The sequence below is a fragment of the Sus scrofa genome, chromosome 15 (genome assembly GCF_000003025.6).
Source record: "Sus scrofa isolate TJ Tabasco breed Duroc chromosome 15, Sscrofa11.1, whole genome shotgun sequence".
NCBI classification, from domain to species: Eukaryota; Metazoa; Chordata; class Mammalia; order Artiodactyla; family Suidae; genus Sus; species Sus scrofa.
In genome coordinates, this window is record NC_010457.5 from 95,751,681 (window position 1) to 95,768,492 (window position 16,812).

The 16,812-nt window shown below is 39.5% G+C and overlaps 1 protein-coding gene across 3 annotated transcripts in view; it reads right to left on the bottom strand.

The window, feature by feature from the left end:
• Positions 1 to 12,419, bottom strand: part of STAT4 (signal transducer and activator of transcription 4) — a 107,894-nt gene extending 95,475 nt beyond the window's left edge. The window contains exons 1-3 of one of the 3 annotated variants that reach the window (XM_021074683.1): positions 12,146 to 12,419; positions 8,671 to 8,799; positions 6,908 to 7,052 (exon numbers count right to left, since the gene is read on the bottom strand). In XM_021074683.1, coding sequence (XP_020930342.1) covers positions 6,908 to 7,052; positions 8,671 to 8,798 — 273 coding nt within the window. In that variant the 5' untranslated portion in view covers position 8,799; positions 12,146 to 12,419. 3 annotated transcript variants of the gene reach the window in all.

Sequence of the window (16,812 nt, forward strand, 5' to 3'; positions counted from 1 at the left end):
CACCAGACTGGGGTACATGATATATGTCCATTACAAGCATGGACAAGGATGTGGAGCCAGAACTCTTACTCTACTGGGAGAGTGGAAACTTGTGTAACAATTTTGGGAAACAGGAGTTCCCATTGTAGTGCAGCGGAAACAAATCTGACTAGGAACCTTGAGGTGTGGGTTCAGTCCCTGGCCTCGCTCAGTGGGTTAAGAATCCAGTTTTGCCATGAGCTGTGGTGTAGGTTGCAGACATGGCTGGGATCCCATGTTGCTGTGGCTCTGGCGTAGGCTGGCGGCATAGCTCCGATTCGACCTCTAGCCTGGGAACCTCCATATGCTGTGGGTGGAGCCCTAAAAAGGACAAAAGACAAACAACAACAAAACAATTTGGGGAAACAATTTTGGCATTATCCAGTATGTTTAAAGATGTACATACTCCATGATTCAGCATTTCACTCCTAGGTTTATATCCTAGAGAATTTCGTGCATATGTGCACCAAGGGGTACACACAAGAATATTCAGATCAACATTATTTGAAATAGTAAAAAATACTGGAAATAATCCAAGTGCCCAATAACAGTAAAATGGATAAACTATCATGTATTCACACAATGGAATACTAGGTATTAATGAAAACGATTGAATTACTGCTATACGCATCAACATGCATGAATCAATCTCATGCATGTTGAGTGAAAAAAATGTTGTGAAGAATAAATAATGTGATTTCTATATTACTATATATAGTATATATACTATATTTTCTAAGGATGCTAATATGTATGGTAAACTAACAAAAAGGAAGAGACTGATAAATGTAAATTTTGGGATTAATGGTTCCTGTGGGTCGGCAGAGAGCAGAGTGGAGTTAGGGGTGGAGGGGTACAGGAGGCTATAAAGATACTAATAACAATTGAGCATAAATGTCAACAGCAGCCTGCCCTATTATTGGCATATATATATATAGAAGTTTGGAACGATGCCTATCAAATATTAATATGTTACATCTAGGCAGTATTTTGGATTATTTCATATTTTCTTTGCATATTTTTATATTACTGCAATTTTTAAATTATGAATATGCCCTATTTTTCTTTTTTAAAGTCACTCTATATGAAAGGGAAAGAGAAAGGTTAGAGACTGAATATTTGTGTCTCCCCAAATTCATAGGTTGAAATCCTAACCCCTAATGTGATGGTATTAGGAGGTGGAGCCTCTGATAAAGAGTTTAGGTCTTAAGGGCAGAGCCCTCTCGAGAAGTATTAGTGTTCATATAAAAGAGAACCCAGAGAGCTTCCTCCCCACTTCCACCATGTGACACTATAGTGAAAAGACAACCATCTATTAGCCAGGAAGCTGAATCAGACACTGAATATACCAGAGCCTTGACCTTGGGCTTCCTATCCAGAACTATGAAAAATAAACATTTTTTATTTAAAATTCATCCAATCAATTGCATTTTTTACTGCAGTCAGAACAGACTAAGACACAGATAGGAAGGTGAGTAAGGAAAAAAGATTTTCAATAGAAAATCCAAGAATAAAGATCCAGCAATCAAGTTCTGAGGTATTTACCCAAATGGGTTGAAAACTCATGCCCACACAAAAATTTGCAGGCAAACGCTAATATCAGCTTAATTTGTAATTGCCAAAAATGGATAAATTGTAGTACCCCATCCAAGAGAATAGCATTAGGTGATAAAAAAAAAAAAAAAAAAAGAGCAATCACACTACAAGAAGACACAGTGGGAACTTAAAAGCATATTACTAAGTGAGGAAAGCCAGTCTGAAAAGTCTACACATTGTATGACTTCAACTCTATGACATTCTGGAAAGAGTAAAACTATAGAAAGAGTAAAAAGATTGGTGGTTGCCAGGAGCTTGCAGGGAGGGAGGGACAAGTGAACTGATGGAACAGAGGAGATTTGGGGAGCAGCAAAACTGAAATGGTGGATACATGACATCATGCATTTGTTAAAACCTACAGAATCATACAACAGAAAGATGCAACCTTGGACTTTTAAGTTAATAATAATGCACCACAAAAGGTTCATCAGCTGAAACAAATGCACAAAACCCATGTAAGAGAATAACAGGGGAAACTGGAGAGAGGCAGGTGAAGAGGGAATATATGAAAACTTTCTGTACCTTCTGCTCAATTTTTCTGTAAACTTAAAATTGCTCTAAGAAAATAAAGTCTATTGTTTTTTTTTTGTTGTTGTTGTTTTGTTTTTTAAGCCTTAAGAACAGAGTGAAACATTCTTGAAATACCTGGAACAGAAATTTATTTTTAGCAAATAATAACATAGTCCTCACTACACGCTTCAAAACCTTTTTTTTTTAAATGTTCCTAACATCCCTATGGGTTAGGTACCAGTAAGATTCCGCTCACACTGCTGAGGAAACTGAGGCCAGAGAGTGTAAGCATCTTGCCTTGGGCCATGCAGCACACAAGTCACAGAGCCAGAATTCAACCCAATACAGTCCCAGCTCCTAGCCTTGACCTGAGGCTGACTAACCTTCAAAGGACCAAGGCAAGCTGGATGTCAGTGTTCACCACTTCCACCTCAGGGACTGCCTTTACTTTTGCTTTTTTGTTTTGTTTTGTTTCTGTCTTTTCTAGGGCCACACCCTTGGCGTATGGAGGCTCCCAGGCTAGGAGTCTAATTGGAGCTGTAGCCACTGGCCTACGCCAGAGCCACAGCAATGCAGGATCCAAGCCGCATCTGCGACCTATACCACAACTCATGGCAACACCTGATTCTTAACCCACTGAATGAGGCCAGGGATCAAACCCGAAACCTCATGGTTCCTAGTTGGATTCGTTAACCATTGAGCCGTGACAGAAACTCCTACTTTTGATTTGATAGTTTTGTTTGTCTTTTATAGCAAGCCATTCCAAATTCTTATTAGAAGTAAGTGGGGTATAAATAGTAAATTAAAATATTGACACTGGAGACCTCAGTTGCTCTGTCAAGAGCTAAAATAAATTTACCTTATACTTGCTTAGTTATCTTGGTGTTGTTTGCTCTTTTTTGCTATAATAGTTAAAATGGGTTATATTTAAAATCCTAGAGGATAAATATGTTCAAACTGGGTAAGCACAGCGTCAATATTCTCTTTGACAGGAGGGGTTTTTTTTGTATTTTGTTTTTTCCTTTTGGGGGAAGCAGGATCTTGTTTTATCAAAAAGGCTTGTAACCATAATTGATGATATTCTTTACTACTATTTTCTACTGTGGTCTAAATTACTATAATACAATAAATGTAGTTTATAAATCAAAGGAAAGAGCAAGGGTTTTTGTCCATTCAAAATATCTTAACCAATCAAACTGATTTTTGGAGTTTCTAGTTTGTAGTAGAATCATGCTGGGTATGGAGGGAAGCAGGAGGTCACCAAGGGAGCTCAGACTTTTACCTTCAAAGAGCTTGGGACCTTATAGAACACAGACTCTACTCAGTATTTTCTAATAACCTATAAGCAAAAAGAATCTGAAAAAAATAGATATATAGGCATGGATAACTGAATCAGTTTGCTGTACATCTGAAACTAACAACACTGTAAATCCACTATACATCAATTTTAAAAGCTGAAAAAAGAAAAAGAGCTTATGACCTGCTTCTACATCCAGCACAGAGGAGATGCTGGTTATCTTGCAACCTTTGTTCCATGAGGAATGAAAGTAAGGGCTATAAAGAACAGGTCAAGGTTTCCTTGCTGCCCTGGGACCTCCACAGGTCCTCTAGGGATGAACAGGAGCTGGGCTGGAGGAAGAGGGCTGGCAGTGCATTCCCGGCCATGAGGCTATAATGGACAAAAGGCTCAGAGTTTTTCAAGAGTGGGATTGATGTGCTCAGGAACAAACAGTAGATCTATTTTCCTGGGGCGGGAATGTTGAGAAGCTTAGGGCAGTTTATGGGAAGAGGTCAACGGAGACAAGATGCTGGGAAGCAGATGACATAAGCAGGACGTTTGTGCTTGAGCTGAAATATGACTGGGGACTACTGCAAATTCTTGACTCCCTTACAGTTTTATCCTCACTCAGAAAAGTGATGGGTTGGACACTTACCCTGAATTCACACTAAGAAGATCCTGCTATTTTCCCTATCAACAAGATCCTCTTCTTGAAAGCCTATTTTTTTGCCAGAATAAAATCTTCAGTCTTTCTTATAATCCCAGAAGGTAAATAATAACCATCCTCAATTATATGAAAAGATAACAGAAATATAGAAAAATTAAGCAAATTTCCCAAGGCCACATTTTGAGAATCAGAATTTCCAAAAGCCAAAGCATCACACATTTTTACCCATCCAAGTTCCCCTAGCAAAAATCTGGAGGACCTTTGCTTCTAGGTTAATTGTCCTATAAAGGGCCAGATAAATATGCTTGATACACACACACACACACACACAAACACACCACATTTTTATTTAGGCTTTGAGTCTACACGGTCTCTGTCACATCTACTCAACTGTACGACTGCAGTGTGAAGACAGCCAGAGTCGATATATAACTGACAGAGCAAGCTACATTCCAACGAAATAAAGAAATTTGAATTTCCTATAATTTTTTTTTTTTTTTTTTTTTTTTTTTTTTTTTTGCCATTTCTTGGGCCACTCCCGCGGCATATGGAGATTCCCAGGCTAGGGGTCAAATTAGAGCTGTAGCCACCGGCCTACACCAGAGCCACAGCAACGCGGGTTCCGAGCTGCATCTGCAACCTATGCCACAGCTCACGGCAATGCCAGATCCTTAACCCACTGAGCAAAGCCAGGGATCAAACCTGCAACCTCATGGTTCCTAGTTGGATTTGTTAACCACTGAACCATGACGGGAACTCATGAATTTCCTATAATTTTCACAACACAAACTTTTATTTTACTTTTATTCCTTTAAAAAAAAGTTTTTATGGCCACACCAATGGCATATGGAAGTTCTCAGGCCAGGGATCAAATCCAAGCCTTAGCTATAAACCTACACTATCGCTGCGACAATGTGGCATCTTCTAACCCACTGTGCCAAGCTGGGAATCAAACCTGCATATCCATAGCAACCCAAGCTGCTGCAGCCATGTTCTTAATCCACTGGACCACAGCAGGAACTCATCTTCTTTTTCAACCATTTAAAATTGTAAAAAACCTGTGCTATGCATTAGGACCTCATTGCTTACTGTATAGCACAGGGAACCATATCCAATCTCTTGGAACAGAACCTGATGGAACATGAGAAAAAAGAGTGTATATATATGTGAGTGTGCGTGTATGAATGATTGCGTCACTTTGCAGTACAGCAGAAATTGACACAAGATTATAAATCAGCTATATTTTAACAAAAAATTTAAAAATAAAAAATAAAAATGTAAAAAACCATTCTTAGTTATGAATTGTACAAAAATAGGCAGCGACCACATTTGACTTGTGGGTAGCAATAGGCCAACTCCTGTTTTAGGTTTATTGATTAGAGCACTAGCTAATGAAGCCAAAGTCAAATGTCTTATCTCTGAAAGAGATAGTTTGCTTTACTCCGTGAAAAATTATGTTTCATTGGCAACAAATTCATTTCCTACAGCAGCCAAGTGTCTTGCAAATTTATAGGGGATATCAAGGGCAAAAATGGGTAATTGAAAGCCAAACAACAATGAAACAATTAATATATATGTCCCTCTCACAAATGTTAGTAATATCAAGCGTATTTCTACGATAGCCTAGGTAAAATTTTCTAAAAATGTATTAATTATAAGTTTGAGATTCTAAAGATGCCTCACTAAGAGGAGTTCCCGTCGTGGCTCAGTGGTTAGCGAATCCGACTAGGAACCATGAGGTTGTGGGTTCAATCCCTGGCCTTGCTCAATGGGTTAATGATTCAGCATTGCTGTGAGTTATGGTGTAGGTTGCAGATGTGGCTCAGATCCCGCGTTGTTGTGGCTCTGGTGTAGGCCGGCGGCTACAGCTCCGACTCGACCCCTAGCCTGGGAACCTCCATATGTCGTGGTCCAAGAAATGGCAAAAAGACAAAAAATAAAATAAAATAAAAAGACGCCTCACTAAGAAATGGCACATGGATATTTCATGTTCTCTAATATGTTGTATAAGAACTCAGTAAATATTAGAGCTGTCCATGTTTAGAGTTTGTTTCATTAGCATCTCTGTGTTTAGGTCAGGATTAGCCTGCTCTTAATTCTTTAAATCCCTGTTTCACTCACTTCATTCATTCATCTCTTTAATCAATGAATATTACACTCCAGCAGAGGTCCAGCTTTGCAGTGGGCACAGGGAATTCAAAGCAGCATACAAAAGCCCCTGCCTCAAGTAGCCCATTGTTTGTGGGAGAAGACAAACATAGAAAAAAAAGACTAATGTAGAACATACTAAGTGGCATAGTACAGATTTGTTGCAGGTGCTGTGGGAACACAGAGAAAAGGGCTTTCCCTGGGTAAACTGTTAGAATAGGAGGCTACAGGGCACCAAAGAACGCTTTTGAAGCAGGTGAAGTTTGAACCAAATCTGCGAGGATACGTACTATATATATATATATATATAATACTCCATTTATGAATAAGAATAAATCAACTCTAAATTGTTACACAAGGGACAAAGGCAAGGGAAGATGGAGGAATAGCTGTGAAACCAGCATCTTTCAGATCCCTGTTCCCACATTCTCAAATTCCATCATAACTAGTCACATACAAATCACATACCCTCCCACTTGTACTGTATTTTAGATTCAAAAGTTTGTGAAAAACAAGCATTGGGTAATAAAATAAAATTGAACACAAAATTTAAAACAGTAAGAATTGGGATTTTTTTCCCTCTTAAATCTGGTTGGAAAAACAAGATAAGGCTACATATTTGACTTTTTTTTAACTGAATTAAAGACTCATAAATCCAAATATTTTGAAAAAGTAGAATGCATTCTCACCTGAAGGACTTTCCTAATTCTTTTTAGATTGTGTATCAAAAGCAGGTTTTTTTCTTTGGAAACTCGACCTAACTGTTCATCCAGTTGTATTAACAAGTTCTGAAGAAGAATTGTTGCCATGGTTTCATTGTTAGAAGCTGCCTCCCTAAAAAAAAAAAGTGTTTTTACACAACAGGAAACAACTTAGTAAGATGCCTTTTTTTTTTTTACCATAACTATTTTAAAGTTATAAATATATTCCACAGTGATAAGAATTTAAAGGTGTTTTTCAAATTAAACTGTACACATGAAAGTATACTCAAGATCACTAACCACTAGGGAAATGAAAATCAAAACAGGAGATACCATTTCACATCTATTAGGGTGACTATTATCAAAAACACAAAATAGCAAGTTTTGGTGAGGATGAAAAATTGAGACCCTTGTATATTGCTGGTGGGAATTGAAAATGGTACAGCCACTCTGTAAAACAGAATGGAGATTCCTCAAACTGTAAACATAAAATTACACGCATTTCCTCTTCTGCATAGATACTCAAAAGAATTGAAAGCAGGCACTTGAGAAGATATCTGCACATCAACATTTATATATCAGCTTTATTCACAATTGCCAAAAGGTGGAAACAACTCAAATTTCACTGAAGGATGAATGAATAAATAAAACATAGTATATAAATACAATATGTTCAGCCTTAAAAAGGAATTTCTGACACATGCTACATGAAAGAACCTTGAAAAAATTTGCTAAGTAAAATGTCAGCCACAAAATAATAAATATTGTGTGATTACACTTATGTAAAGTACCTAGACTAGTTAGATTCAAAGAGAGAGAGAGAAGCATGGTGATTACCAGGGGTTAGGGTGGAGAGAGGAGGGGGTTATTATTTAATAAGTGAACAGTTTCGATTTGGGAAGGTAAAAAAGTTCTGAAGATGGATGGTGGTGATGGATGCATAACAAGGTGAATATATACTTCATGCCACTAAACTGTACACCTACAAATGGTTAAAACGGTAACTTTTATGTTACATGTATTTTATCAAGAGTTAAGATGACTGTTCAAAGCAAAAATATTTTTTAATTATACAAGGTGAACAGAGCTTTAAAAAAAGTTCGTAAAACATACTAAGGAATGTCCAGTTGTGGCTCAGTGATAATGAACCCAACTAGCATCCATGAGGATACAGGTTCGACCCCTGGCCCTGCTCAGTGGGTTAAGGATCCGGTGTTACTTTGAGCTGTGATGTAGCTCACAGACATGGCACAGATCCTGAGTTGCTGTGGCTGTGGTGTAGGCCAGCAGCTGCAGTCCAATTCAACCTCTAGCCTAGGAACTTCTATATGTTGCAGGTACAACCCTAAAAAGACTATATATAGACTATATATATATATATATACATATATAGTCTTTTTGATATATATATATATATATATATATATCTCAAGTCCATGATAGAGAATTAAACAATAGATTTACTTCTTGGCTTTTTGGAATTTTTTTTTTAATACTTAGAAAATTGTTAGGGTTTCGCTTATAAAAATAAAACACTTGAACCATTAAGTTTTCATCTACAATGGGTGAAACCAGAAAGGACAATGAGTCTCCTCCTTTGAGAAAGCTTTCTAAATCCTTGAAGAAAGTTCTTTACCTGAAAAGAATGTATCAACTAAGTCAAAAGTGGACCACAGAATAAATCCATGCAGATATAGCATAAAGCATTTTTGCATCAACCTCTAGAAAAATACAATAATATTTGATCCTACCAATCTTGATTTTCAATCCACTGGGCCAACAGATGTCGAATTTCCATAGGAAAGTTGTCATCATAGAATTGATCAACTTGCTCCAAAAATTTTATTTCTAACTGTTGGACTTGATTCCACTGAGACATGCTATAAAAGAAAAGGAAAATGAGGGTTTAAAAATAATGTTAGTCGGAGTTCCCGTCGAGGCACAGTGGAAACAAATCAGACTAGGCACCAAGAGGTTGCGGGTTCGATCCCTGGCCTTGCTCAGTGGGTTAAGGATCTGGCATTGCCACAAGCTGTGGTGTAGGCCGGCAGCTATAGCTCCAATTTGACCCGTAGACTGGGAAACTCCATATGCCGCAGGTGCAACCCTAAAAAGCAAAATAAATAAATAAATAAATAAATAAATAATATCAGTTAATAACTATGTACATGTTTTCATTTTTCTTGGATTTCAGGCAAAGACAATGTTGAGAAAAAAAAATGTTTCTTATTTTATAATCACCCAGTTAAAGAAAGGAGAAAAGAGAAAATGTTTTCAATACAAAGATAATGAATGCAGTTCTCAACTTTTTCCTAAATCATCCTCAATGAAGGAAACAGGACTCTTTCTCTGCCCCCAAACCATGTCTTTCTTTGTTCTAACAGAAACTCCTGTTTCACCTTCTCCAGAAAGCTTTCACTCCCCTGCCGCCCCTCACCCCACCCGACTCCCATCTTTCTACACAGATTTGTATTCTCAACAAGCTCCTTCCCTATCCCTTGCTCCCTCCTCCCTCTACATTATTAGACTTTGAGCAACCTGAAGGCAAATAACATACTCAGCTATATATTCTAAGACCCTCTTAAGGCTTTATATATCAGGAATACCCAATAAAACCTTCTTTTATATAAAATGGCCCAAGCCTTTTTTCTTTATTTCAGATATGCCTGGCTTCTAGCATCAGCCTTATGTTCCTAGACTTCCAATCTAATTCAGTCATACCTTTATGAAGAGTATGTATGTATGCACTTTTGTGGCTCTAATTCTTCTGGTTCAAAATACCTCTGAACAACTAAATATTTTTATTTCTCTCTGTGATGACCCATTTTGGCTTGGCAAAGGTTTTAAAGTCTACTTTTTAAATTAGTCTCTGATGTGTACCTGACAATGGTTAAAGCCTCAAGATACTTAAGAAGAAACCACACTTGACGCATAGTTGGCAGCCTGTCATAAAACAGAAGTATGTGTTTTCCCATCATAACCCCACTCTGGCCAATTTAGAAGCTTTAAGACATATTTCTTAACTCAGGGAAATTAATATGATGTCTCCTCTTTTTTTCTTTTTATTTTTTTAGGGCCACATCTACGGCATATGGAAGTTCCCAGGCTAGGGGTCTAAACGGAATGCAGCTGGAGCCTATGTCACAACCACAGCAACACCAGATCCAAGCTGCATCTGTGAACTACACCACAGCTTGAGGTAATGCCAGATCCTTAACCCACTGAATGAGGTCACGGGTCAAACCTGCATCCTCAGTGATACTATGCCAGGTTCTTAACCTGCTAAGCCACAATGGGAACTCCAATATGATGTCTCCTTGAAGTTATAATATTTTACTTTTTCCAAAGTCAAATTTTTTTATTGTTTTGTCAGTAATTCTAAATCAAAGGGAAAAAAAAACTGTTATGTGAATAATCACCACAGTATTTCAACCTATCTCACAGGTTGCCTTTTGCCTACGGAAAGACCATCATGATGATACATTTCATATATTTCAAATATATATTTCAGGTTTCATATGGAACCACTTGGGGGCATCTTTTCTCTGAACTAAATGTATAGAAGAAAGTTATTGCCAATGTTTTGCTAAAAGAAAGCAACTGGAAAAATAATTGTTTTACTTTCCTATCACTTTGTATTTACACATATAGTCCTGGGTGTATTGTAGGTGCTCAACAAATGCTTGTTAAGAGAAGAATGACAGGCACACCTGATGTTGTGAATAGCACAGGTGGATAGTATTACCCAGCTTTGAAATGAAAAAAATCTGAGGGACAAGTAGGTTAATGACCCTAGCTTAAGACACACAGATCCTAAGTATGGACCTGAGGTCTCCTGGTTCTTTCCAGATGGGTGTAAACACATTCCATGCAAAACTGAAACATTTGTTCCCATACTGCTATTGCCATCATCCTGCTCTGTCCCTATCAATTTATTCTAGTTAATGACCAGAACATGGGCTGAAAATAACAATTGTAGTTGCTACTACTGTTAAATCCTTGCTATGATTTGGATGAAAATCTGTTTTCTAAGAATTAACTGGACTGAACCCATCCTAAAGTTAGATAGATCACTCTAAGACCTGAAGCCACCTTCCAGAGAGCTGAACTTAAGGATGAAAAGGGAAAGGATTATAGTCTTAGGACATTCTTCTCTGTTGCAGTATCTAGAAATGCTTTTAAAATATCTAAAAACATCTAATTCTCACACCCTAAGATAACTATGGAGCATTTCTTTTGCAAACTGAGTGCCTGCCTATTCTCTTGTAATGCCTGGCCCTAAAAGATCCCTATAAAGGGTCACTTTGTCCCACCACCTGGGAGCTAATGGTACCCCCTTGGTTCTGTGACCCGCAGCTTGCAAAGATGACATGCCTTAAAACATCACTGTTCTCATCAAATCTTCAATCACTAGCTACCTCAGCTGCGGGCTTTTTGCTGAAACAGGCTTGCAATCTAATGTCACGCATTATAGCTCACAAAAGCTGGCAAAGAAAGTGAGGCACCCCCTCCCCTCTTCCAGCACTTCACGAGGGCTCACTCCGCATCGGCCACAACGCACCCACCTACCCAGGGGTTCAGATCCCGGGGGCAGAGCGCCCAGTCTCACCGGGAGACCCGCGCCGGAGTGCACCTTTGAATCATGGAGTCGTTCGCTTCTTTTTAAACTACCCATCCTCAGCTAGGTTAACGTGAAGTTAACTGTCAACATAGCCAGGGAACCGCAGAGCCTCCGCAGCGTCCTGCATAAGCGTTTCCTGGCCCGCGCTCCTCCGGAGCAGCAACGCGAAGGTGTGGTCTGCCTCCTTACCTGCTCCCTCAGCCCGGGTCCCAGGCGGTGCTCAAGTCCAAAGTCGGAATCACCCTTCACTGTCCCCAGGACCAAGCCGCTGACGCCATCGTCAGTAGGGGATTTGCATTTCTCCTCCCACTTGAGGCTTTCCTGTGCGTCAGTGTTAAAGAGTCTCTGGTCTCTGGGACTTTACTCGGGTCGTTCCCACCCACTCTATTCTAGAAACGCTAAAGAGCAGAAACGGTCTGGCTGAAGCCCCTTTGGAGGCACCCTCTCCTCATCCCCACCAACACTCTGGCCACTGGGCATGACCCACGGGTGTCAGAAGGAAAGGGTCGGTGGGGACCACACACACCCATTTTCTTCCGGTTTCCCCAGACCTGAGACACCCCACAACCTCCCAGCAGCAGCAGCGGCATCAGCAGCAGACTTACTTGCCTGGAGCCAAATTCCTGGCTCCCTCCGTTCAGACTTCTCTCACCGTGGTGAGCCAGTCCCTGGGAATAAAGGGGAAGGTAGCTGGGATGAAAACATTCAGTCGAAGACCTCACTGTGCTCCAATTCCAGCAGGGTTTGCTCACTGGGAGGAGAACAACCTCACCCTCAGATCTGGGCCAGCTCCTGAGCAGGCCTTGGACACCGGCCCTCGCTAGCCCAGCATCCTCTTTCCCTCCTCAGTGGCCCTACACCTGGTTGCTGGAGTATGCCCTTGGCCCTTTGTGACCTGGACCTGTTCTAGAATCCTAGAGCTGGAGAGAGCCTTGACCTCATCTGGTTCTAGCTCCTCTCTCATATCTGAAGAGACAGGCCCAGAGAGGTGACCAGAGTTACTCACTGAGCCAGCCCCTGAGCCTGGATAAAAGTCAGACAGTTTCAACTCCCTCGGTGCTCTTTTCATCTCCTCCAAGCTAGATGTTAACCCCCTGTCACACAGTAAGAGTTTTATAAACATTCAAGAAAATTAGGGCAAAAATGAAGATAGACTAGAAGAGCTAGGTAGAAAGACTCAATCTGCTTCTGGACATGCCCAGAGCAATCTACCAAGGTAAAAGTCCCTGTTTCACACCACAGGATTCTCTTCCTCTTTCAGGAGACATCATTATCAAGTGATTAAATTTACTACCTCTCTCTCACAAAAAAAAAAAAAAAAGTAAGTCAATCAGCCCCAGAGTCACATATCTAAATTTAAATTTAATATTGGTCAGGTAAAGCTGGTCCTGGATGCTTGCTCACTGGGCAGTTTCCAGGAGCCTATGCTGCTCTGTCCCCAGCTGAACAAAGTGCCGCATTTGGGCCATTCCATAAGCTATGAGGCAAAGGTTGGCTTTCTTCTGGGGAAGTGGTCACTGCCTAAAGTAAAAAGTCCAAATTCTTGGCACTCAAAATTCTGTATAGTTTGGTCCTAACCTCTCTTGCGAACTTTTCTTCCCATCCCCTTCCTCTCAAAAACCCGTGATCTGATACTGGCCAGTCCTTTTTCTCCCTAGACGAACCCTTGTGCTTCAGTACTGATCCTCGCTTCAGCTGCAGTTTCTCTTCAATTTGTCTACTTATTGAAATCCTCTCCTTCTCTGTGACAATTTCACGGATGACCTCAACCCAATTTTTCCCTGCCCTGAGTTCTCATCATACTTCCCATCCAAACCAGTGCTGTCCAAGAGAAATAAAATGCAAGCCACATAAATTTGAATTTCCTAGTAGCTGTATTAAAAAAGGAAAAAGAGGCAGGTGAAATTAATTTCATTACTATATATAACCCAGTTCATACAGAATAGTAACATTTCAGCATATAACCGGTATAAAAAGTTATTAATGAGAGACAGAATTCCTTATTTCACACAAAATCTGTGGAGCTAGGTGTGTATTTGGCACTGAGGACATCTCAAGTCAGACTTTCCAAATTTTAAGTGCTTAATAGCTACATGTAGCTAGTGGCTACGTATTGGACAGCACAGACCTGGCTCATTCATTTAGCACCTTTCACTTCCTGCCTTATACTGTTAGTCACATTTGTTCTGCATGTCTTTATCATCTTTATATTCAAATGTTGAGTGCTTGCTAAATGAAGCAAAGAGTTTGTTCCCTTCCTTTTAAGGACCTCACCTTGGGATGCTCCCAAGAAGTTTTCAAACTATGTGGTCTCAAGACACTTTTATCCTCTTAAAAATTGTTGACAACTCCAAAGAATTTTTGCATATTACTATTCTGTATTAGTTTTAAATTTTATTGTACTCAAAATTAAATCTAAGAAAAAATTAAAACTTTTGATTTAAAATTATAGTCATACATAGAGAACAAACTAGTGGTTGCCAAGGGGAAGAGGGGAGGGAGTGGGATGGACTGAGAGTTTAGGGTTAATACATGCAAACTATTGCATTTAGAATGGATAAACAATGAGGTTCTATTGTATAGCACAGGGAACTATATCCAGTCTCTTGGGATAGATCATGTTAGAAGATTATATAAGAAAGGGAATGTATATATTGTATGAATGGGTCATTTTGCTATACAGCAGAATTGGCACAACACTGTATATCTACCATACTTTAATAAAAAGTATATAAAAATAGAGTTCCCATAGTGGCTCAGTGGTTAACGAACCTGATAGCATCCATGAGGACTCAGGTTCGATCCCTGGCCTTGCTCAGTGGGTTAAGGATCCGGCGTTGCCATGAGCTGTGGTGTAGGTCGCAGACGCAGATTGGATCTTGTGTTGCCGTGACTGTGGTGTAGGCCAACAGCTACAGCTCCAATTTCACCCCTAGCCTGGGAACCTCCATATGCCACGGGTGCGCCCCCAGAAAAAAAGGCAAAAAAAAGTATATAAAAATATAGTCATAAACCCACTAAGTGATAAAATAAATATTTTAAAAATAAAAAACAAACATTTTTAACGCAGACTCAAAAAACAGAAGAATGGGATTGATTTATATTTTTAAAAATCTGCTCAATGCCTGGCTTGAGAGAAGACAAAAGAATTTTTATATCTGCTTCTTCATCTAATTTATTGCAAAATATTATTTTGATTGAAGTTTTGAAGAAAATCTGGACCCACACCAATATGCAACTGGAAGAGGAAAAAGTATTTCTTTTCAGTAAAAAGAAGATAACACCACACCAAAACTCAACAAGTGGTATTTCCTTAAGAGTTAACTGTAGAATGTGAAATCCTATCAGTAAACCTTTATATATTCCGTTATGTTAAAATCCATTGACATACTTTGTGTTTTGAATTGAATTCTTGCCCACATATAATTTTGCAATATCACATATTGGTCATTTGAAAAATATTGGTTTACTAAATTATGCAGCTCTTTCAAATGCTGACACACTTCATCACACAGTATCAGAAAATCACATTAGTCGACATCACCACTAATTTCATTAGAAAAGTGTTTTGAGTGTTCGGAACCTGTTAAACTCATGATGGCAGATACAAGTTTTACAAATTCTAATTTTTGCTTGAAAAGTCCAATTTTGTTGACAACAGATATCACCAATTGTTTTCCTTGAAGTGATAGGTTCACTTTGTTCATTTTCAGGAAAATGTCTTCCAAACACCAAAGTCTGTATAGCCATAGTTTGTCAGTCATACTTTCAAGTAAAAATGGCCATGACAGTGGGTGGGCAACTCAAATAATCACACAAGTGCTTTTCCTCGAGATGACCACCATACATTAAAATGGGCATGTCATACATCATACAGAATATTAAGGAGACATGTATTCAAGTTCTGAGATTTAATACAATGTTTTCCTCCTTCATTGAAAATTCTCAATTTAAACTGGCATTTTAAAAATTTTATGTGTGTGGTAGTGAAAAATGCAATGACTACTAGGATAATTGGGCACCTCTGCCTTGGTTCATGCTAAGGCACCAATATTACCCATCAATGCTTTGGTGCCACCAGTGCAAATGTCAAGAGAGTGAAAAGCCAAAAGATTATAAGAATAGTTGGAGTTCCCGTGGTGGCGCAGCGGAAACGAATCCAACTAGGAACCATGAGGTTGTGGTTCGATCCCTGGCCTCGCGAAGTGGGTTAAGGATCTGGCGTTGCCATGAGCTGTGGTGTAGGTCACAGAGGCAGCTCAGATCCTACGTTGCTGTGGCTGTGGTGTAGGCCAACAGCTCTAGCTCGGATTCGACCCCTAGCCTGGGAACCTCCATATGTCACAGAGGCAAAAAAAAAAAAAAAATAGTTTTACCCTGGCTGGCCCCCTGGAAAGACCTGGAGGGCCACCCTCAAGGGTCCTTAGACAACACTTGCAGAACCCCTGCCCCATCCACTAGGTCCTATCCACTGTGGTCAGTTATCCAGAGGTCTATATCAGGAGAGAATCTCTACCCAAATGAACAGTTCTTCTTGGCTAAAACATCTGCTTAAACCTCAGTTTCCCTTCTTATTTCATGAACTAAGCCAGGCTTCTAAGATAGGGTATCTCTACAGTCACTCTGCTTCTCTTTCTTAGAATCAGGTCTTAAAAGCTAGGTTCCCAATAACTTAGCTCTACACTGGCCTTGGCCTCATCAGTCCCTCAGAGCCACCTTCCCCCCAAAAAACAAAACAAAACAAAACAAAACTCCACCCCCCAAAGGAAAAAACCCAAAGCAAAGTAAACAAAAGCACTTTAAAGTGAAATCCTCAGAAAGTTTCTCACACTCAGAGGCCTTTGGCAATTCCTCTCTACCCTGTAAATGGTCCCCCAGTTGCCCTGGTTATAAGCCATTATGCTCATTTTTTAAAAACTCATCTTAAGATAGAAACACTAGATTATAGACTTTCAGAAAAATAGATTCTAGTTCTGATTTTGTCACTATCTAGCAGTAGTTGGGCAAGCTACCTAACCTGTGCATCCCAAACTCCCTGTAAAAATAGGGCTATTACAGCCCACAAGGAAATGCTAGGAAGATTCAAAGATCTAATATCAGCAATGAAATGAGGAAAAATGCTCAATAGCTGTTATTAATAGAATAATGAACATAACCAGGTTTTAAGAAACTGGAGGTCACTAGATTAACCCTCCACCCTCCCTTCCCCCTCGTTGTACAGATGGGGTTTCAGATGAAGAGCAGTAAAGTGAGAAGCAGATTCACACCTGTA